This window comes from Papaver somniferum, chromosome 3 (assembly GCF_003573695.1).
Source record: "Papaver somniferum cultivar HN1 chromosome 3, ASM357369v1, whole genome shotgun sequence".
In the NCBI taxonomy this organism is placed as follows: Eukaryota; Viridiplantae; Streptophyta; class Magnoliopsida; order Ranunculales; family Papaveraceae; genus Papaver; species Papaver somniferum.
In genome coordinates this window covers 182,631,033-182,654,448 of record NC_039360.1, presented here as the reverse complement: position 1 = coordinate 182,654,448, position 23,416 = coordinate 182,631,033, and the positions used below count along the sequence as shown (strand labels likewise).

General features: G+C 35.4%; 2 protein-coding genes across 13 annotated transcripts; both read left to right on the top strand.

The window, feature by feature from the left end:
• The first annotated feature begins 6,886 nt into the window (after positions 1-6,886).
• LOC113358224 lies at positions 6,887-10,937 on the top strand. Of its 12 annotated transcripts, XR_003364298.1 has the most exons (8): positions 6,887-7,177; positions 7,307-7,343; positions 7,437-7,493; positions 7,602-7,666; positions 8,086-8,132; positions 8,234-8,385; positions 8,539-8,610; positions 8,747-10,937. XR_003364298.1 is itself a non-coding variant. In XM_026601761.1 (6 exons), the coding sequence occupies exons 2-6, from the start codon at positions 7,326-7,328 to the stop codon at positions 8,547-8,549; spliced, it is 303 nt and encodes a 100-aa protein (XP_026457546.1). In that variant the 5' UTR covers positions 6,887-7,177; positions 7,307-7,325; the 3' UTR covers positions 8,550-8,612. The 12 variants fall into 12 exon arrangements, 1 of the variants encoding a protein (XP_026457546.1); XR_003364296.1 differs by having other exon boundaries at positions 7,602-8,132; XR_003364291.1 differs by having other exon boundaries at positions 8,086-8,610.
• Positions 10,938-12,580: 1,643 nt separating this feature from the next.
• LOC113358223 (glyoxylate/succinic semialdehyde reductase 1-like) lies at positions 12,581-16,502 on the top strand. The gene is made up of 8 exons (XM_026601760.1): positions 12,581-12,818; positions 13,459-13,569; positions 13,659-13,760; positions 13,956-14,057; positions 14,381-14,496; positions 15,456-15,534; positions 15,612-15,782; positions 16,103-16,502. The coding sequence occupies exons 1-8, from the start codon at positions 12,714-12,716 to the stop codon at positions 16,214-16,216; spliced, it is 900 nt and encodes a 299-aa protein (XP_026457545.1). The 5' UTR covers positions 12,581-12,713; the 3' UTR covers positions 16,217-16,502.
• Positions 16,503-23,416: the final 6,914 nt, after the last annotated feature.

Here is a 23,416-nt window from a genome sequence, read left to right as displayed (position 1 = left end):
ATGCAGTTGAGCCCTAACCAAGTCTCACACCGATTAAGGTACAGTCGCGTTCATTACGCCTCTAGAACCATGCCGGATTCTTCGCACTTGATTCCCTTAGATGATCTCACCCACAACCAAGAGTTGCTACGTCCCCAAGGTCGAAAACTTATAAACAAATCTATCTCCCACAGATATTTCTATTATTTATTCGGTTTTTGATTCCGAAGAGCAGCCTAGAAATATCAATCACCTCCCAATAACCCAACTGATTAATAGAAAAAGTGATTGCGGAATCACAAGAGTCTGAGACGAATAACTGTTGTGATTACTTTTTAAATCTTACCTATCAGAGATAAATATAGAGAAAATCTTGGAGAAGATATATAATATTCAACACGATTGAACCAGTAAGATCAGAATACGCAACTACAGAGAAAATAGTTGGATCTGGCTTCACGAATCCCAAATGAAGTCTTCAAGTCGTTAACCTAATATGGTTTTGGAAAAACCTAGGTTAAATGAGAATCGAACCTAGTTTGCAACTAGGACACAAGAAAGTGTCGGGATTAGGTTTTCCAGTTGCGAGAGTTTTCTCTTATATAGTCTTTTAAATCAGGGTTTGCTTACAATCAAAGCTAATATAGCTTAGTAACAAAGCATTCAATATTCACCGTTAGATGAACTCCTGATTTAAGATTCAAGCTAAGTCTGTTTAAAAATAAAGCAATCAATCTTCACCGTTAGATGGTCTTAGCTTGTTACACACACATGAAATATACCTTCATTTATATATGGGTAACCGTACCTAAACGTGTATATTGAGTTGGCTCAATAACAACTAACCGAAGTTTTCCATATGAACACTTTTGTCTTAACCACATTCATCTAACACTTCTAGATCAAATATGATGATCAATCAATCATAAAAGATAAACAAATGAATCTAATTGTGTTTCAAATAAAGTTGTTCAATTGTTCACTATCTCATAGAAATATACATGAACAAACTGAAACAAAATCGGATTGATCCGTAATTGTACAAAGTACTTATACAATAACCAATTCATGAACATTAAGCCATGGTTTGCAAAGATTGCATTCCTTAATCGATTTTAGAACTTAACCACTGTGTTCGCAAACCAGGTATGCAAACAACAGCTCCGGACCTTGGCCATGTCCAGCCATTAGCAAACCAGGTATACAAACAGCCGTCCCGGACCTAACTCAGGTGACACCGTTCGCATACCAGGCACGCAAACAAGGTCCCCGGACCTTTACAGATAAAACCGTTCGCATACTAAGTACGCAAACAAGGTTCCCGGACCTGAATTATAACAATACAGTTCGCATACTATGTATGCATACCGTGTTGTATCCAGACATGGTTAATTGTTCTAAACTCCCATTTCAATTGAAACATCCTTGGAAGATGACAGTGGCTGTCTCACACATACCATTAGCTTCAAGTAATTTTCAAGTGATTGAATTATTAATACGAAACTTTCCAAGTTGACATCAAATAATTGTCTCACACAAATCATGTAAGATGTTTTAAGGTAATTTTCACATGATCATCTTTTGACTTAATATTTAGTTTCCAAAAAATAAATTTTCTCCAACTAAACTCGTCTAGAATAATGATCAACATAGTTAAATCAAAAATCTTCTAACATATATTTCGAGAAATAGATACGCGAGATAAACTCAGCTCGAAATATCAAATGTGTATAATGTAAAAGTCTATATAGCTATACGACCTAGTCTCATTAGAAGATAAAATAGAATAAACTTCTGAGTGATAGATAAGTTTTAGTCTCCACATACCTTTTTTTTGATGAAGTTCATCCAAGCTTTCCTCTATAGATCTTCGTCTTCAATCGATGAACGTCGTGAAGTATAAAACTCAACTACACATTTTATCCTAATCCGAGACATAGCTATAAGTAGACTAGAAATCAAGTATATAGTTTTGATCAACTAAACTTGACAAACAAGCTTGAGATAACAACGCTTGCGAGTTCGACCGAGCAGTGGTCTAACAACCTTGATCTTTGTATCAAAAGACGAAACAAAAAAATAAATAAAGGATAAACATTATCTGTGGGAGACAGATTTGTTAATAAGTCTTCGACTTTCGGTCGTAGCAACTCTTAGTTGTGGGTGAGATCAGCTAACGGAATCAAGTGCGCAGAATCCGGCGTGGTTCTAGAGGCGTAAGGAACGCGACAACACCTTAATCGGTGTGAGACTTGGTTAGGGCTCAACTACATTCCATTCCAAAGTTAACTTGTAGTAGGCTAGAATCTGTAGCGGCTTAATACAGTGTGGTGTTCAAATCCGGACTAGGTCCCGGGGTTTTTCTGCATTTGCGGTTTCCTCGTTAACAAAATTTCTGGTGTCTGTGTTATTTCTTTTCCGCATTATATTTGTTTATATAATTTAAATATCACAGGTAGTGCGTAGTTCAATCACAGTTGATAAATCCGACCTTGTTTGTTGGGTATAACTTGATCGACACTTGGGCATTGGTCTTTGGTACCGTCCAAGTTATTTCTCATATCAATTAGGCTCATGTATTTCTATCTGTTCGATTTGTTGATTGTATGATAAAGAGAGATAAAGCTCTTCGATATATTTTTTGATTGAGTCTCACTTTTAAGTTGGTGCTCTCGGAAATATATTGGAATTTAGTCCATACAGATTTCCGAATGAATTATTGGGTGTGGTTGTTATACCTCCGCTTTTTCAATTATTGTAATGTCGGCCGACCGGATGCGCATAAAAACCAGTAGCCTATAAAGGAGACTTCTTCAAATGAGAAAACAAAACCTGTTTTTTTTATTATGCGTGGGTCCCCCCTTTTTTGCAGATTGATTACATGAAAATATGTCACATTATTGTTCAGCGAAGACTCTTACCCTGATTCTTTCGCTATTATCCTTTGCAATTTAACGTCGAGGGAGAGGACCGCGCTCAATCGCTTGGTTGGTTACTTCGATCTCTCCGGCCATACGCTTTCGGTTGAATATGCTTCTGATAGCAAAATATTTTACTGTTGGGTGGCCGAGCCGTTGATGGTAATGGCAGTACCTAGTGGCGTTCTTGTCCATTTTATTGATGTCTATTACGTTGGTGGTAATTGAATTTCCTTGTTTACTACTTACTGTTCCAGCAGCCCTATGGTTTTCTCCCGACTATATGGCAAGGGTGGCGGGTGAACGAAGTCTCGTTTTGGTTGCATGTTGCCGCTATGGTTACTAGTAGCGGATTGATATGCGGGCGCGTTCCATCCATCTGAGTTATTATTCGCATGCGTATGCCATCGATGCGGTGTTATCTAAATAGCGCCATGTGTGGTCCATGCTTGAATCTTCGACACAGTCGGAAATCCTTCCTGCGGCTTCTTCAATTCAATGAAGGTCTGGAATCTAAAGTTAATTAGATCTCTCTTGAAGGCGGTCGTCATTCCACTTTTGTAGATCTCTACCAGCGCTCCTTCCTTAATATCCTCATGGCAATCCAGTGCGAAGTGGCGAAACCGAGTGATGTATCCTCCTATTTCTTCTTCTAACCACTGGGTGCATCTGCTTAAGTCTATCGATGTAATCTTCCTCTTTGCCGAATAAAATTTTTTGTGGAAGAGGACGGAAATGGTCGCCCATGAGTCTATGCTTCCTGGTTTCAGATTGTCATGCCATGTGAATGTTGTATCCATAAACGATTTTGGGAATTCTCTCAAGAATAAACTACCATCGAAGGCATGGTCACTCATAGTTGTTAGGAACCGGTTGAGGTGTTCACGCGCATTTCCTTGTCCGTTGTATACTTTGAACTTTTGGGATGTGTAATCTTCTGGGTATTAATATTCGGTGATCTCGGAGGTATACGGGATGTTCATGAAGTCATAATTTTTCTGTTTTTCCATGCGGTAGTTTATCTCCAAGTACTTTGCTATTTCCTCTTGTGTTACTGATGTGAGCTTGTTCTCGCCGCCCGCATCGTCCTTTTCCACTTCTCTGATAGTGTATTGCTCCGCTGTTGTTGTTTGTTCCATCAGTTTTATCAGTTCTTGTTTTCTTTGGATGTGGTTTTCCAACTCTTTCTGCATGTCTCGTAGAGTCAGCGTTGCTGAGCGTGTACCGTTAGTCGCTTGTTGTTTATCTTTTCCCTGTGCCGCTTTTGTCTTTTCTGGTTGGCGTCCCCACGTGGTTAGTTTTATGACTACACCCTCTGTTGGTGCTTTTTCCTCGCTGTCGTCGTGCTTATCTTCTATCGTTACTTCATTAAGGTTAACTGGTCGCTCAATCAACTGGTTTCCTGACGCGCTCGTGCCAGTATTTGTTGGGTGTGTCATGATGGACTAGAGACGAGCCTCAGCGTGTGGTCGCCAAATGTCGATGGGTGAATACGAGTTTGGTCTTGCACGTCTTAGTCACAACAATGGCAACTTCTTTTCCCATAATAGTATGAGAAAGAACCCTCTTTCCATTGTACTATGTCCTTCATTTTATAGGCTTTTTCTAAAAACCCTTCTTCTCATGACATCATGCCACATGTCATAAGAACCTTCTTATTTACCATTATTGTCATTCCTCCCAATATGACCTTCCATTTCTCATTAATTCTCTCCCTATTCTATTATTTCCCATGAATATACCTTATTGGATTTGGGCCTTAGTCCCCAAGTTACCCAAGAGGCTTCCTTCTCTCTAGGGACTCCATAGCCTTACTAAGGGGTAATTATTTTCATGCATCAAAAGTAAGACAATTACTCAGGAGAGGAGAGTAGTTGCAATGAACTATATTGAACAAGAAATAACTTGGCAGGCCCGTTTACGAAAAATCTACCAAAGGTGGTGGTTTCAATAAAGTGTAAGGAAATAGAACTAAGATCTGTGAATGAAGATTGATCACCCATAGCAGAAAACCAACCTATGTTTTAGAAAGCATAAACAAGGTTCAATGTGGTACCAACAAGTTATGGAAGTGACTATGGTGCACTAAGATTAAAACTTCCCATTTTCTTATTAGTGCAGTGTTCTGAAAGAAACAAGATTGATGCAATTCCTTAATAAGTTTATATTTGCCTAACAGATACATAACAGAAATAGAGACTTACTTATATGAGTATGTAAATCAGGCCGTTTCCTAAGAGATTAAGACCGTTCTCTAAAGAAGACTCATGAATCCAGGATTTAAGCACATGGTCGTTAACGTGCTATCTACAGAACACACTATTCGCTGAAATCAATATATGTGGAGATTCCGGTTTTATCACTAGCGGTACTTGGTTCAAGACTAGTTTCACCATTGAACCTCGATAAGGCTTTGAATCTCTTACACTAAATGAAGGTTGAAATCCAAAAGATACCTATCATTTATGTGTGGGGTTTCCACGATGATGCTTATTCTCAACTGAGCTTGAACTATGTTGGCTTGATCCCACTCGGGTACGTAGGCAGTCACTTTAGTGATTCACAACCACTCTGGTTTTAAAATTTTTTACTTTGTTTTTGTGTTTTTTCATTTTTGAAATAGCGGGAGAATGTTGGATCTTTTCTCAAATGTTTGTCGCTACGAAAGGGTGTGGGGTGGGTGGGTGGCATAACCCAACGACTGTTTTTCTATTTTTGAATTTCAAAACCTATTTCGGTTTTCCAGAAATTTCTATCAACGCGTCTCTTCCCATAAGATTTCTTTCCAAGGGTAACCATTAATGTGTGCATGTAGAAAGCGTCTGTTGGAGGTGAAAAGACATCTCCAAAAGGTATGAAGACCTTTTTAAATAGCGAAGGTTTTCTCCCATTTCAACACATCAAAATCAATATGTTTTCTTCTTCTCTAATAACATCAACAGAACCTTATACAGTGTGTTTCTTAGTCGGGTCAAGGAAGCACAATTGTAGCTTTAGAAAATCAAACATACTACATATAACATTGATTGAGATTCATGCAAGATAAAAAAAACTAAAAAATATATAAGAACACAAAGGTTTACGTGGTTCGACATGATTACCTACGTCCACGGGGGTGAAAAATTGATCTTATTGCTTGCTCACGATGATACAACAACGGTAATACTAAGTAAACACACAAGGATGACCTCACTCAAAATCTCTCCTTGTTATCTCACTTACAGAACCTGCCTTTAGCTCAATACATAGATAGGTATTTATAGGCAAAGGTGCTCATACATCAAAGTTGCAATGTTTAACTACGCTATCAATCTTGATGTTTCTATCGGGTGGTCGCTACTAAATCTTCTGATCTGTGTTCTCCCGGTACAGTTGTGTCCCGATGGTTCTCTGTAGTTGGTATGCCTTGGTTCTTCCCGACACGAATGGTGTGTTCCGTCAGCCTTCTGTTCGTCGGGCCCACCTTAACTTGACCCTTCTGCTACCGCGCGTGCTCTGCCCGCCGCATTAAATGCTTTGTCTATTAATTCAAACAGAACCGTTGATTTGTCTTGTGCTTTACACGTGTTGTTCTTCTGATCGGATGTGGTAGATATCCTTTTTACCGCGTCTGGTATTATGGGTTTGATCTTGTACTTCGCTTATACCCATCTTCGGGTACCTAATAGCTCAGGATGTTGCCACGTGCATCTATCAAATATTTACTATTACAATAATCCTTGAATTCGATTACTGTGTTAGGGCTTCATTGAATCCTGAAGGCTTAATTCGAGAGACTTATTGTTCTCGCCAAGTTAATTAAGAAAGGTCGAATTATCTATCTAACTCCTTTAAAATCCTAACTCATATGAATCCTCACGTTGAACGGTATCCCTCACCCACCCTTAGAATTGCTCCATTCCACCTTTCTTCAAAGAAGAGAAAAACAAGGCTTTTTTTCATAAAATAAAGAAATTTGTTTATTTATCCTGAAAAAAAAAAACGAAAAAAAATCGAAAGAAAAAAAACCCTAAAAATCCTCTTCTTCTTCTTCTTCTTCTTCTTCTCCTTCTCCTATATCCTCCCCTGCAAAAAAATTATTTCTCCATCGCGATGGTTCATTCATCGCGTCTCTTTTCTTCTCCGTCCTTTCTTCTTCTCATTCTCTCTGTTTTTTCATATTTACTATTGGTTTTATTTTGCAGGTGCGGTTTTTGAAGAAGAGATAAATAACCAAACCTTAACTTCTCTGTCCTTTCTTCTTCTCGATTCTTAGTTTTATTTTTCCTTTTACTAAAAAGGTATGAGCTGCACTACAAAACCCTAACCCTATTTTCCATTTATTCTGTCTCCGTTTTTCTCTTTTTCATTCACTCGACTTTTCCACGAGTTCGTTATATTGATTGAGTTTATTTTATCTTACTTTGCAGAGACGATTTTTTATTTCCCATGAATTTCACTGAAAAGGTATGAGCTTTGCTACAACACCCTGCATTTCTTTATTTCTTCTCATAATTTTCGCTTTGATATTTGATTCTATAAGTGTTGTTATGGTGATAGAAGTGTAGAAATTGGAAACGCGACCAGGAAAACACGAGCTTGATGAGTACACAAATGGTACATATATTTTCAATAAAAAAAAATCGTTGATCTCACACCTTATTAACTATTCGTAAACCCTCACCCTCATCTATAAACCAAATCTTTTGTTTGTTTTTTTTGCAGAGATTAATGTTGATTCAAGGTTTTGTGTATTTAGAAAGAAGAAATCCAGGGTATTATGAAACAAGGTTTGTGATTATTGTATTATGGTTTTAATTAAATCTTTGTTTCTGTTGATTATTATGAATCCGTTTGCATTATGAGTGATTTTCAGGTCCTAAAAATTTGGGACAAAATTGGCTTACCATTAGAAGTTGGGTTTATGTTAACCTCTTACAGTATTTCTTTAATATATATATATTCTGATTTGGTCTCCATCAGGTACATATTTGTTATACAATGTAAGGTAATTTAGAAAACAAGGATTTTATTGTGTTGCATACCGACACTCTAACATAAGACAGATTGGTAAAATGTATTCTGCTGACTATTCACTTGATTATTCCATTTAAGTTATTCTGTTAGACATTTGAAGGGACTGTTTTCCTTTCGATGTTTATTAAGTTGAAATGCAAGGAACTATTAATTCACAAATTTGAATTTTCAGGTATTAACAATTATTTTCTGAGTGTGGTTGGAAAACTCAAGCTTGAGGTTGTTTATGTTTCTGTTTTGTACTTTCTGTGTCTTTATGGAGACACTCAGTCAATCAAGAACGCTTAGAAACAACATTCAAAGCTCTTCCTGTGCCACAGGGGCTCTTTTCATATTCAATGGGTGCATATCCAGCTGTGCAAAACGTGTGGCCTGCAGGTTATGCATCTCAACCACATGCTTGGAACCAGGCTTCCACGTGCACAGAGACAACAATGGAACACTGGATACACTCAACAGGCGGGAATTCATAGTAAATGTTAACTTCTTTTTTTTTTTTTTTTTTTTTTGCAATTCACAATTCTCACTGCCCATGCTCATCCATTTGATTCCTGGGACACTGTTAGCTCAGGATAAAGGTTTAGTGGTTTAATTTTTGCGTAACTGAGGTTATGTATGTTCTTAGTGCATTCTTAGAGAAGAAGGAGATGAGCAAGGGAACATGAAGCGTTAGACAAAATGCATAAGCTGCTTGGTGGTGGGTTAATTCATTTAGTTTTAGTTACATATTATCAATTAGTCACTCTTTTCATACCCCCCCTCTTTGACATCTTAACCCAATTTTGAGCTATATCTAATTTCGGTCTCTCTTTTTTGCGTTTTTTTGTTTACAGGTAAAAGATAACGAAAGGGAGAAAGAAAACCATAAAATCATACAAAGATTGACCGAAAAATTATGAATCGGGTAAATTCTATTTAGGTTTAATTCTTCCAGTTCATGTATGTGGTTTGTTCAACCATTTCATATATGTGGCCACTTAGCTTATACATTTTCTACAGTAATAGAGACGAGTAAGTGATCTTTGTTTGAGAGTATGTTACTTTAGTTAATACTTTGAAGTCTTTGACAGAATATAGTATATCTTCATTGGATTCCTTACATTGATCTCACTACCGGGATGAGGTTTACGCATACATATCAACGTTAGAAAGCAAAGTAAAGTAAAACAAATATCATGGTCTTTATTCTCCACTGCCGATTATTAAGGACTGATTTTTTCTTACGCACGGATGTGTAGTATTTACTTTTTGGTTGAAATTGTTGGTTGTTGTCCGTGTTGATAGGGATATTAGTATTACTGCATATGGACAGTACTAGGTTCTCAGTTCTACACGGTGCCTGATGCTGCCATCATTCGTATGACCAGTCCAAACTGAATTGTGTTAGTATTCTTCAATCTTTTTCACTTTACCATTGAAGTAGAAGGTAAAATTCTTCAATTTTTTTTAAATATATTTCCATTAAAAGAGTTGACTGTGCATCAAGCTATTAGCTATCATTACCCTGAACTAACAAAAAAAAGGTTCAAAACAAGTTGATTGTGTATTAGATCACGAAATTTCCAGTTTCTTGAACATCTAGCCAGAATACATCTTTTGTTTAAGGGCAGCAAAGTAAAGTAAAGCAAATATCATGGTCTTTTTTTTCTCCATTGCCGATTATTAGTAGTAAGGACTTATTTTTTCTTATGCGTGAATGTGTATAGTATTTAATTTTTAGTTGAAATTGGTGGTTGTTGTCTGTGTTGATAGGGATGTTAGTATTACTACATATGGACAGGGTACAAGGTTCTCGGTTCTAGACAGTGCCTGATGCTGCCATCATTTGTATGACCAGTCTAAACTGAATTGTGTTAGTATTTTTCAATTTTTTTTTGTTTTACTATTGAAGCAGAAGGTAAAATTCTTCGATCTTTTTCTTTTTATATACTTTCCATTAAAAGAGTTGATTGTGCATCAAGCTATTAGCTATCATTACCCTGAACTAACAAAAAAAGGTTCAAAACAAGTTGATTATGTATTGGATCACGAAATTTCCAGTTTCTTGAACATTTAGCCAGAATGCAGCTTTTGTTTAAGGACGGCAACGGGGTTGTCTATTTAAGTTTTTTGTTTTTACAGTACTTAGCTCTGCATACCTAGCAAAATTCACAAGGAGTTGGCATGCTTTTGGGGCTGTAAGTAACGTGCTCTCGACTAATGTGTTCTCAAGTAAGAATTAAGCATTCTTATGTCCAGAAATTTTAAAAGTAAGCATAGCATAAAGTTTGTGCTAAAAGCGCAAATGTTTCCCAGTAGTCCAATTGTACGAGTATTGACACCAGTTTGGTGGATTTTTTTTTTTTTTTTTTTATGATGCATTCACTTTTGCAGTATGAATTTGGCATTTTTGATACTGCTGATTGTATGTGTTGATTTTGAGGATATTGTAGTTTTGGATAGTAAGGCAGATATATCGTTACTTATGTGTGTTTATTTGCAGATATTTTTTATTGCCGAGGCCTTAGAACAGGAAAGCACCTGTTAATATAAGATTTTACCTGGATTCCTATGAAGTTGACGAGCTTTGTTGCGCTGCTGAACATGCTTTTATGCAGGAGCTTACAGTTTTGCAGTTGAAGACCCCTGTTAAAGTATTTGGTCATCTTCTTTAACTGTTAAATGGGTTTTATTGTGCAGAGCTACCAGCTCATGAATTATGATGAGCACTCAAATTTTAATGCAAATATGTGCAACAAAGACTGTTATACTGAGGATCATGGTGTTATCTCCTGTAAGACAACCATTCTAAAAGATTCGAGCGCAAGGAATTTTCATATGCATCCGACTTGTTTCATTGGTTACATCCACATAAGCTTAGGGAAGCTTTTCCGGCACAAGCTAAACGTTTTTCTTCTTTACGCAACTTTGACCATTTCATTGTTAATGTGCAACCAGGTGTTAGATATCTATATTAGATGGAATTTTATCTATAGAAACATTTCTTATACAATTATTATAATCAAGGGTTATTATTGTAACGCATTTTGAGGAGGATTGCAGATATCACCATCCACCATCCTACCCTGTACAATCTGGTATTTTGAACTTGAATGGTTTTATAGATAGCCAAGGAAGAATTAAAATATATACTGCTCCAGCAAGAAATAAAGCACTCTTAGTCATCCTTTTCATGCTTTGCATCATGTCCCTCTTCTTTCTACTTGATGAAACAATTAATCTTTACCAGCACCAACATCATCATCTCCATACTAGAAAACTACTTGATCCCATATGTTTCTAATGCTGACACATCATTTTTTTTTTTTTTTTGAGATGTCAGAAAAATCCTAAACATGCATCCGGACGGGGGCCACACCAAATAAGAAGCCGATGCACGAGGCGAATCCATATCACACCAAACCAAAAATATGGTTAAAAGATAAGAAATGATGGTTGATGGTTTTCGGTTCCGATGGTTTTCGGTTCCGCCCAGTAGTAGCATGGGCACACAATATTGGTCACTGACTAATAAAATTAGGGCCAAATTCTGAAATGTTTGTTTTGAATTTTAAGCCAATTCAACTGTTTGTCTATGCCAAAATCCACGAAATGATCTTATAGCTCATACTTCATAAACTAATGAAGTGATTGACCCACTTTATCCACGTCCCTCTATGTTTATGTATATCATAATAACTATTAATTCATTGTTTCGATTTCATACAGTTACAAACGCGTAGACCTTATTCCATACATGAGGTTTGTATAGCTAATTAGGTTTATGAATCTATAATAGAGATTTTGAAAGTATTTTCTAAGTAGGAATAATTCGTATGTATTTGTTCTGCTTTTTGGTTAGCATATGGTTTCTCAGGTTTTGGGCGAAAAAGATCAGTGAGCTAAAACAAAATCCATCATCATCATGTGCAGAACAAGTATAAAACAATCTACTGATTAATGGATGTGTAGGTACTCCTGTTCACGATGGGGACAGGACGAGACGAGCCGAAGTCAAGCTTTGCCAAATCAAAAATATGGTTAACTATGCCATTCTATTTGCAGGTTTTAGCGAGGCGAGACCACACCAAATCAAATCGGGACGGGAAGAGATGAAACCGAACTTTACCAAATCAAAAATATGATTTACTATGTCATTCTATTTGCGAAGCGGCACGGACATAGCGCGGGCACAAAATCTAGTTGCCTAAAATAATCGAAAGAGCCTTAAAATTAGGGACACCGTTCTTCTTTTTCGTTTTCGTACTATTTTTAACCCAAATTTCCAGCGTCACATTCTTTCTCTACTTCAACTGCACCCACCACCACGGCGCAAAGTAGTATCTTAAAACGTCACCAATATGTGACTCAAAATACGTGTCGAGAATCTATTTGGTGTGGTAAAGGTGTCTCAGTAGAAACTAGTTTGACAAGAGGCTGGTAATGATTCCTCATGTTCCCAGCACGAGTGGAGAACTGATGACAGAAAAACAAAAGGTGACGTGGAGGACATCCAACGTCTTGTTACTTTTGTCTTTTTTAATGATTAAGATGACATCGAATCTTATTAGCGAAAATACTAATATATTCCCTGATTATTAATTAGTAGTAGTAGTTATTATTATATTATATTATACTATACTATAATATATTTATGATTAAACTGTTCTACTTAGTCCACCAGCACAGGCCCACAATCATGAAATGAGCGACTGAGAGTCTGAGAGAGAGAGACAGAAGCAGAAACCTCACTCACTCTTTTTCCTTCTTTTTTTTCTTCTCATTTTTGCGGGTGTGAGAAAAGAGGCAGCAAAAAGAAAAATGGAGGTTGGATTTCTAGGGTTAGGGATAATGGGAAAAGCAATGGCTATGAATCTTCTTCGACATGGTTTCAAAGTCACAGTCTGGAACAGAACCCTCTCTAAAGTAAGTCGCTCTAACAAATCCATGTCGATCTTCTTTTTTAATTTTTTTTTTTTTATTCTTTACCTGATCCGATTTCGCAAGAAAAGTAGTTTGAGTTGTGAACTTATTAACATGTAAACTTAACCATACTTGTTATTACAAGGAGTTTTGTCAATTGATAAGTTTTAGCAAACTGCATTCCTTGTAATCCATCGGTGTAAACTCACCAGCCAGAATGCTTGTGACTTTCTCCAAAACATGGTGCCCATACTTGGGTTTTAGCCCAAAGGGATAGAGAGTGACCTACAAAATGACAACGTCTAGGAACATTAAAACACAAAGTTTAGAATAAGGGAATCAAAAAAACTTAACTGTTTTTGGGGTTTTTGGTTATTATGCTGTTATTTATAAGATAAATAAGTAGTTTTTGAATATGACTCAAGTAGTAAGCATGTTCTTTGGATTCTCATATATTCGCTGTTTCCATCTAAATTTTGGATGTTTGGAGTTTGTATCCCATGTTGCAAGAAAGCAGAAGTGATTAATGATAAGTAAGGAATGATAAAGGATGTAGATTCTGTATCGAGCTAGTGAAGGGTGATAAAATCAACATAACATCGAATTTTAATTTTTGTTCACTTTGTTATATTTGAAATTGTAGTGTGAAGAGCTTGTTCATTTTGGTGCTTCCATTGGAGAAACCCCTGCAGCAGTAGTCAAGAAGTGCAAGTACACCATAGCAATGTTGTCTGATCCTTCTGCTGCACTCGCGGTCAGTAAGAATCTTGATACTGTTTGTTATCCTCGCATATTTGAAGCTTTGAACTCCTGACCGAGTTTTAATGTTTGTTAATTTTGCAGGTAGTTTTTAACAAGGATGGGGTGCTCGAGCAAATCTCTGAAGGAAAAGGTTATATTGACATGTCTACAGTTGATGCTGATACTTCAATCAAAATTAATGAGGTTTCACTCACTTTTTTTGTGCTAGTTTCATTCTTATCCTGAGGGCCCGATGCACTTGATTATCAGCTTATCTCACTAGTTCTGCTATTCTTCAGTTACCATTTAGATTAGTTTGTCAAACTACTTAGTATAACAGTAAAACGAGCTTAAGTTTTGATTGGAAAATAAGTATCCCTTTTAAATCTATTTTTGAAGGCAATTCTACAAAAAGGCGGTACTTTCCTCGAAGCTCCAGTATCTGGTAGCAAAAAGCCAGCCGAAGATGGTCAATTAGTCATTCTTGCTGCCGGAGATAAGGTAATTAATTCATCTTCGATAGCTAAAGTAGAAACAAAGCCTTTATTATTGAAGCTTCCAGATTTAATATGCGAGTTTCTGTTTTTTATTTTTTCTTACTCTATTGGTGGACACAAGTCAAATGGTCTAGATTGGTCAGATATTCTGTATTTGATGGATCAATAGAATAGAGGAGAACGAGAAAATTAGAATTGGCAGAAAAAGAAAGCATACTTTTATAGAATCTGGTAGTAAATAAGTGGTTTAGATTTAGTTGTTCCAAATGGATAGGCATTGGCTGCAAAAATATCTGTCTGCATACTTAAAGTTTTGGCGGTACACAGGCACTTTATGAGGAAGCAATTCCAGCTTTTGATGTCATGGGGAAGAAGTCCTTCTTCTTGGGACAGGTGGGAAATGGAGCGAAAATGAAGCTTGTTGTTAACATGATAATGGGCAGGTTAGTGAACTATATTTTTTCTCGTTAAGGATATCTTAGCTTTTATCAAATCTGCGGACAGTACACATGGATGATCTGTTAATTTTAAAATCGCTAGAAGTTCATGTAAATATTAATAGTAAATGATCAGCGAGCATTTATCTAATTTTTTCTCTTTAAAGCTCAGCTTAGTTGGTTAATGTATTGTCCCAGATTATTGGACTAATCCTCTGAGTTGAAGTTGCCACTAATATGTTATGTGTGTTCAAGGCTCTGCAAATCTCTTCTGTACTCCATAAATCGTTATCTGTCTGCCAAATTAATTCTTGTAAGATCTTTATGTTCAGATAATCTGCAACCAAAAAGATATATACTGGCTTGCTGAGTATGCCAAGGACAATGAAGCATACTGTAAGATACTTGTATGTCTGCAGATAATCTGAACAGAAAGAACTTTAAAGAATAGAGAAATGACATGAAAGATGAAACCAGATGTTTACTGATAATTATTAAACTATATTGATACTAAATATTAAATTGCCAATTCCATTAGCAAGAAATAAAATGGCTCTAGAAAATATTGAAATCCCGTATATCTAGAAATCTTATAAGGTTATTTTTAATGGCTAGAGATACTTGAAAGAGATGTGGAGGTTATTACTACATAGAGAATGTGTTTTGATTTGCATCAGTCCTCATTTAATTAGTCTCCCTTACTTTAGAATCAAATAATTAGTCCCATTTAACTAGTCTCTCATTAGATCTGTCTTAAATATTTTCTCTAGAAATAATTTACACCTACCTTTATTTGGAGGATGAAGGACTCATTAAACTAAAACTGATATCAGAATACATCTTTTCAGATGAGCATAACTGAGTTTTGGAAATAGAGTGATTTTATTTCGATACGTAGCCACTTCTTGTTATTCATTCCTCTACTTCGTGAGATTTATTTTATTTTAAATTGCGCTTCTTTGCAGTATGATGAATGCATTCTCGGAGGGACTTGTACTGGCCGACAGAAGTGGGTTGAGCCAGCAGATCCTTCTTGACGTGTTGGTAAAATATATATGACTGCACAAAACATAGATCTTTGGTTTCTAAATGTTGGCTTACAATGAATATCTGTTCGGCAGGATTTGGGTGCCATTGCTAATCCAATGTTCAAGATGAAAGGGCCAGCTATGATTCAAAACAATTACTCCCCTGCTTTTCCTTTAAAGCATCAGCAGAAGGACATGAGGCTGGCTCTTGCTCTCGGTGATGAGAACGCAGTATCCATGCCAGTAGCTGCCGCTGCCAATGAGGTCACTGCACACCCTTCCCTTGTTTGTGCAGTTGTGACACATGCACTTAGTTATAGACATTGTGATTAAATATACAGGGCAAACAAAAGCAAGCGGCATTACACCCTCACACTTTCAAGACATATTTTGATTGGTTAAACAAAACACACTTGAAATCTGTAATGCTAGGATGAAGCTTTCAACCCTTATACTGAATGCGTGGAGATGATTCATAAATGGCATTCCTTACATACATATTGGCCAACTTCACAAATATACAGTCCAAAGTATCATTATTTTACCTACTACACCTGATAAATTCTTTCTTTATTTCCTTTTAGGCATTCAAAACCGCCAGAAGCCTGGAGTTGGGTGACTTCGATTTTTCAGCTGTACTCGAAGCAGTTAAGGTATCAAGGGATTTGGGTAACGTGAAACATGCAAGTACTCAATAAGATGGTGTACCCACAAGAGATCTACAAAAGATGAAATCGTAGTCATTGTTGTGTTGCTTAAAAGCTGTGCACTTGAAGTTTATCTTCAAGATCATTGATTATAGTGTAAAAATTTCTCTCTCGCCCTTAGAAAATTAGGGTGTCATAGCAGCAAATGATCATCAATTTCATACAAGAAATGTGCTTATCCTTTTTTTTTTTATGCTCAATACAATCTTCTCTGTGTTTCCACTTTTAAAAGGGTAAATTCCTAAGTTCTTGAATCGTATTACCTTTCAAACTTGCAGACTCTGTGGTCAAAGGTTTCTGCTTACCTGCAGCTTGCTGCAATGTGGTTGATTCTACTATGAAATGGCTGATTACGTACCCACCACACAAGCCAAAAACAGTTTACAATAGCGCCGATTGGCTCCACCTATTTGCCACCTATACTTTTCCTATTTGCCACCCACATTAATTGCCACCACCATTTATCCTATTTACCACCTACATAATACCATTCTTGGACTTTTTATTTACACCAAACAACAAAACCACCCCAACAACAAAATAGCTGTTCTTCACCATCTCTACCGAGTACCGACCGGGGACGGACCCAGGATTCTCACTTTGGGTAGAGCTGGATTGTAACAGTCGATAATGCGACCGAAGGTCGCGGTAAATTTTTTGGAATACATCACATAATTAGTGGCCAAATAGTGATCCACCCGTACAATACTAAATTAGCTAGGAAAATAAAAGTTAAAACGAACACAAATAATAGAAAAACAAAGTGATTACCGAAAAAGAAGAAAGTAGGAGTAGAAAGGTAGTGATTGGAAGAAAATTATTTACTTTAAACATGACTTAAATTTTGATCACCTCATAGTATGGGCTAAAAACCACATACAATTAGCTAAATACAACTAATATGTGGGCTAAACATAAAATTTAACCTAAGTTTTTATACTAAATTCTCTATACCCAAAAATTAGGGACGGGCTATAGCTTCCTTTAGCCCCTTGCTAGGCCTGTACCTGGTACCGACCACCTTCTCCTCCATCTTCGCTCACCGATCTTTAGCACCATTCATATATTTCTTAATTTTTTGTACTAATTTTTTATTGTCACTGATCCACTGTTGACATATGTAATCGTCTAAAACTGGACGATTGAATGGCCTGATTTTTTCTCTATGGTTCTATCATTATGCAACAAAGCTATGTGAGCTTAAATCCCCAAGTGACGCATAAGAAGACAATAGACGAATATGGAATCAATAAAAAATTCTTTATGTTCAAATGGTTGGTTACTGCAAGTGAGCTATGATAACGATTTTTGTAAAAGGTTTTTGGGAACTTCTAATCTGTAATGTACTCGAGTAATGAACATTTCTTGATTGTCTCATTCATTCAGTCTTTTGATTGCGGGAGCAAACACAATTGTTTACAAATTAAAAAGAAAATTCTAATCTACGGTTAATGCTTTTTTTATTGTAAAGCTAGAAAGTGCAGAAAGGAGACAAAATAGAAGAGAGGAAGAAGGAAAAAATTCTATTCATTAGTACAGTAGACAAACATATAGAGCCTCTATTTATAGGGCTAGACACAAGGGCATCCCAGTAATAAACGAGATTTATCCTAGATATTTTTAACATAATTACACGTTTATAACTCCTGATGATATTGTGTCTAAGCTAATTGTCTCGTTAAAACCTTGTCAGGAAATTCCAAAAGAACAAAACCTGATCGAAGGGAAAAGAGTACAATTGAGAAAACTTAGAAAAGATTTGGACACGCAAATGTTGCCTCATTAAAACCTTGACAAGGAAAACTCAGTGGGAAAAAACCTTGATGAAGGAAAAAGAGTACAACGTGATAGTCAAGTAAAATACCTTCTAATTTGATACTCCTCCTGATAAGTACTTCAGTTAAATCTTGGCTTGCAAATCTTCGAGTCGAGCCAATTTCGATAAACGAATTTCTTGAATGCTGGAGATAGCAATGCTTTCCTGACAGTTGATGAAGTCTTCTTTTGTGTTAGTCTTTTAATGGTAGTGTTCTCGAGTCTTGACGCTTCTTTACATACAATGAGGACTTGCTTCTTGGATTACTAGCTTCTCGAAGATGATTTAAAGAAGCAGTTGATGTAATTTCTTCAACAAAGTGCCAATACGCAGTTATGATACCATAGGTGTACAAATTTTGTAGTCATACTATGGATCAAAATGATATCTAAATTCATAGGAGATGGTTATGGTGATGTGGTCTAACAAAATGACCTAGTTAATGGTGGGAATCCACCAAATAACCAAAATCCATACAACTCCCCCTTCGATGACCACCATGTTGAATTAAATTGCCTCACTAAAACCTTGCCAGTAAAACCCAATGGGAAAAAATATGGACGAAGGAAAAAGAGCACAAATATCAACATTAAAAGAAATTGAAACGTCAGAGATGTTGCCTCATTAAAACCTTGTCAGGAAAACCACATGGGACAAAACCTAAAAACGAAGGGAAAAGAGTACAACTTTTGACGATTCATGGATGATAACTCAACAATATGAGTATTATAGAAAATAAGCACCAAAATCATAACTATAGTTTACATCATAGACAAGTTTTAAGCAAGCATGATATTTAAACTGCAGATTTTAAGAAATAAATGATAATAAAATTTATGATGCTAAAGCATGGATTTTTATGTTTTTAGACTCCTCAAAGAGACCTATAAAGTTGATATCATCAACTAATTAATCCGGATTTTTGATCTTTTACCAAATTTTTAAAAAATACATAAACGATTGTTAAACCTGACGTAATCGAGTCAGATAGCTGCCTGAATGTATTTTAATCCACTAAGGATAATAAATTCGATATTGTTCTCCGACCACATATCTTGTGTGAATGCAATAAGAGTCATTCAAGACTACCACGCCAAATGCATCATTTAGGAAGAACAAAATATTATTGAACCGATCCTATGGTCTGAGCAAATGTAAAACCCTTCACTCGTTTATTCAACGATTATTTTTCTCATATAACGCATTATAATGACTACACCAACCTAAAATAGGCTCGGCAATTTTATGATATCAAGTCTTGGATCCAAAATTGCGTCGATTGAGATATTAATATGCATAAACTTGAGAATTGTGTGGGCTCGTAATAAGCTAATGATTGTCAAATATTCATTTATAGTAATTACTGATAAAGATGGTGGTAGTTAACCCCTCTGCAGAGGAATATTGACATACGTGATTGGTTGGCATACAATCCAACCAATCACATATGTCAATATTCCTCTGCAAAGGGGTTAACTACCACCATCTTTATCAGTAATTACTATAAATGAATATTTGACAATCATTAGCTTATTACGAGCCCACACAATTCTCAAGTTTATGCACATATTAAAAAAATCTCAGAATTACTGGTACCAGCGCCAGCGGGTATTATAATCTCCTCCCCTTCAAATGAGGAAATAATAAATTTGAGAATGTGAATCGTGTTTTTGGTACCCTCAATTGGAGCACTACCAGTAGCTTCTTATGGAACACTATTTATTTTGTTAGATGTGACTGGATTTTCCTCTTAAAAAGGCAAACGCTTATGTAAAAGCAAATGAGACATTTCACGCCTAGTCAATAGCATCCTTTTTCAATTTTATCATGATGAGAGAGAAATTGATATAACATTTAAGTTAATCAACACCGATTTTTGCTGATAGTGTATAGTGTCCCCCTGATTATGGCGGAAATATTTTCATCTCATAAAAACGAAAACAAATTTCGTAAAGTATTATCCGATTAATTCGAGGACATATACTTATAATAATTTCTGGATGTTAACAATATCAGGTTGGACAGTAGATACTGACTCCAGGAGCCATAAAAAAATTGTCCCAAAATTGTAATCTACTTGAGATACAAATTGAACATCAACCATGTATTTCATTAGTTACAGCAAAAATATACAAATAAGACTCCAAAATAATTTCATGACCTCGGGGATCAACGAGATAATGAACTAAAATGAAATTATGGACACTTCTTTATCAAAATAAAGTTATAACAAGATCGATATAGTCACAACAAGGACTAATGATATAGCTAACAAGCCGGGTGCGCACCCTTTGATCTTTAATGTCCAATTCCAACTACAAGTGGAACAACTTCAAATTCTGGATAATAATACAACGAAGAGAACTAAAAATTGTTAAATATCTCTCAGGAATGCAGCAATTCTCCGTTACATTGATGTTTGCAATTGTGAATACACGATAACGACATCTCATCCTTCTAGGATTTACAGAGAAACCATTTTCAATTGGCTTATACGATTCTTTTTATGAAAATAAAGAAATCATTGTCATTATCGACTTTGAAAGAACAAAATCCATTATGTGGTCAAAAATTTCACTCATTTTTGACAAAAACTTAGAAAATATGCCAATTTTATGGAAACGATGGAGATAATTAGCACCAATTAGTTTATACGGATTATTAAACTCTCGTATCGACAAAAATAAAACAAAAAAATTGTCGTTTTAGTCATCGCATTGGAATAATCCACTTTTGTGGTCGATGTATGGTTTCTTGTAAGAAAAAGTAGAAACCGATTATAAAAATCACATGATCTTCATCGAATGGACGAAGATACCAAACTCAATTGGACGGAGGTTTTTCAACCATGCATGTGAATAATTACCATGAAGGTAATCAAATTGCGATAGTACCAATTTTTTCATGATTATAGTTTCATTAAGGGAATAAAAACTATAAACCATCTTTGGATGAATTTGTTTTTTCTTTTTCTATAAGAAAATTATAGAAAAATTGAAATCAAACTTTTTCGGTGAAGTTGATCACCAATGCCCCATAAGTATACAGACAATGTCTTTTAGGGATTATCATGGATTTTAATAGCACCAAAAATAAATTGGATAAATACCGCGATCGAACTCTCGTGGTCGAGACTGTAAAAATATGAATATCTCATGATACTTATGGAAAAAGAAAAGCATCACATTGACCATTAATAAATATCGGACAAGCTAATGTACCGGTATATAAAACTGATTGCTCCTCAAATACATATATAATCGTAAAAATAGAAAAGAAAAGGAACGAATGATGATTAGTTGATGACTTAGAGATTATTTTAACAATAACACCACTTACACCAATATATTCAATCTTCTTATTCAATTTTTACACCAATATCATAAAAATTGTAGAACTTTTGTATTATCTTGCTTAATTAATATATTCAATCTTCTTATAAAAAAAAAAACTTACACCAATAGCACAGGACCCTTTTATGTCCATGACGTGTTAGTAGCTATCAAATTGTCTTTGCCTATCCCAAGATCAATCTACAAAAATACAAACTAAAAATTATTCGTCATATCAAAATCAACATATCCATCAATAGTATATGAAGGCTATTATTGGGGCGTCACACTTTAATAAAGGGGCTTCACTTGGATTCTTAATGTCCAAAAAAGTGGTTATGGGATATCCTAACACAAATACAAAATGTCTAGATTACCCTTTAACTAAAATAAAAACTTAAAAATCTAATATTTTCTATTATAATTCAACAACAACCGATTCAAGCAACTGAAGAATCAGAATTTCAAACTCCTGAACAACACCCCATGGTGTATGTTAGGTAATTATAGAACAAACTTATCTTTGTTTACTCGTTTTTGTGCTTAAAATATGTTAGATTGAATGAAATTGAAGTAAAATTAGGGTTCCAGTACGTTTCTTCTAGTGTTACGTCTAGGTTCGGTACTGCTTTTCTAGCCGTAACTTTAGTTTATGAAGAACTTACGGCTAGGTTTGGATTAATTCCAACCGTAAATTTTGATTTACATGTAGTTTTACGTCCAGATTTGGATTAATTCCAACTGTAAAAGTTGATTTTATGACCTGTTTATTGACTAATTTTTCCAACCGTATCGAGTTACGTCCAGGTTTATCCAAACATAACCGTAAGTACATATTACGGTTGGGAGCGAAGCTTAAACCCAACCGTAACATGAGTAGTAAGTGGAAAAATCTAATTTTTTTTCTTCTCTCCAGTTTTTCTTCCCACAAAAACTTTGTCCCAGAATTCATCAAGTATATAACAAAATTCATTAATTTAATTATTATCTAATTAAATTAAATTAAAACTAACTAAATAAGGGTTGTTTGGTCATTACAAAATTATTTGAGATAAAGGGTTTTTGAAATTACTTATGAGTGACCCGTTTTTGTCCTATTAGGTGACGCCCCTCTAATGGAATGTGACGCCCCAATAATAGCCTTCTAGTATATATACAGACACAGATGCATAAAAAAGTATTTATAGGAAGAATATGCATCAATAGTATATATACAGATATATATATCTAGAATACAAAACAAACCTTGGCTAAGTTAGGCTAGATAAAGAGCGGCCGAGATTTATGTAGGAGGGATAAATCTACGGCCGTGGTTTTTTCAACTAATCATTATAAATACTTTATTAATTAGTGCCCATTAATTGCTCATGATGAATGATTAATTAATTTTACATGATAAATGTTCATTTAATGAATCTAATAAATACATATTTTTATTAATAAATAATTTTATTAAAAACTATATATATATATATATATATATATATATTCATCGGTAAAGAATTTGGAGAAGAAGGAAGAAATTCTATTCATTAGTACAATAGACAAACATATAAAGCCTCTATTTATAGGGCTAGATACAATGGCATCCCAGTAATAAACGAGATTTACCCTAAATATATTCTTAACATAATTACACGTTTATAACATTTTTAATGGTTTTTAGTGAAAGAGAGATTAATACAGAAGAAGATAGATCAGAATGGTGATAGTTATAGTCAAATTTAATTTGACTGTTATAGGTGGTATATAGGAGAATTTAGAATTGAAAATTATATTTACTTTAGAAATCTTGTCAAGGGTGATAAATAAGAAAAGTGTGGGTGGTAAATAGGTGGAACCAAACAAAAAATTACTTGTGACTGTTGTATGTTACCCGAACAAAACAAGCTTGCATGTGCAACCATCGCCACAACAAGGGCAGAAGAACGGTCCAAAACAAATATTGATGTGTCCCATAGCAAAATGAAAAGATACACAAAATTTTGCTGCATCTGATGGCAAACTGAAACAATACACAAATTGCAACAAGGAGCAGTGGTA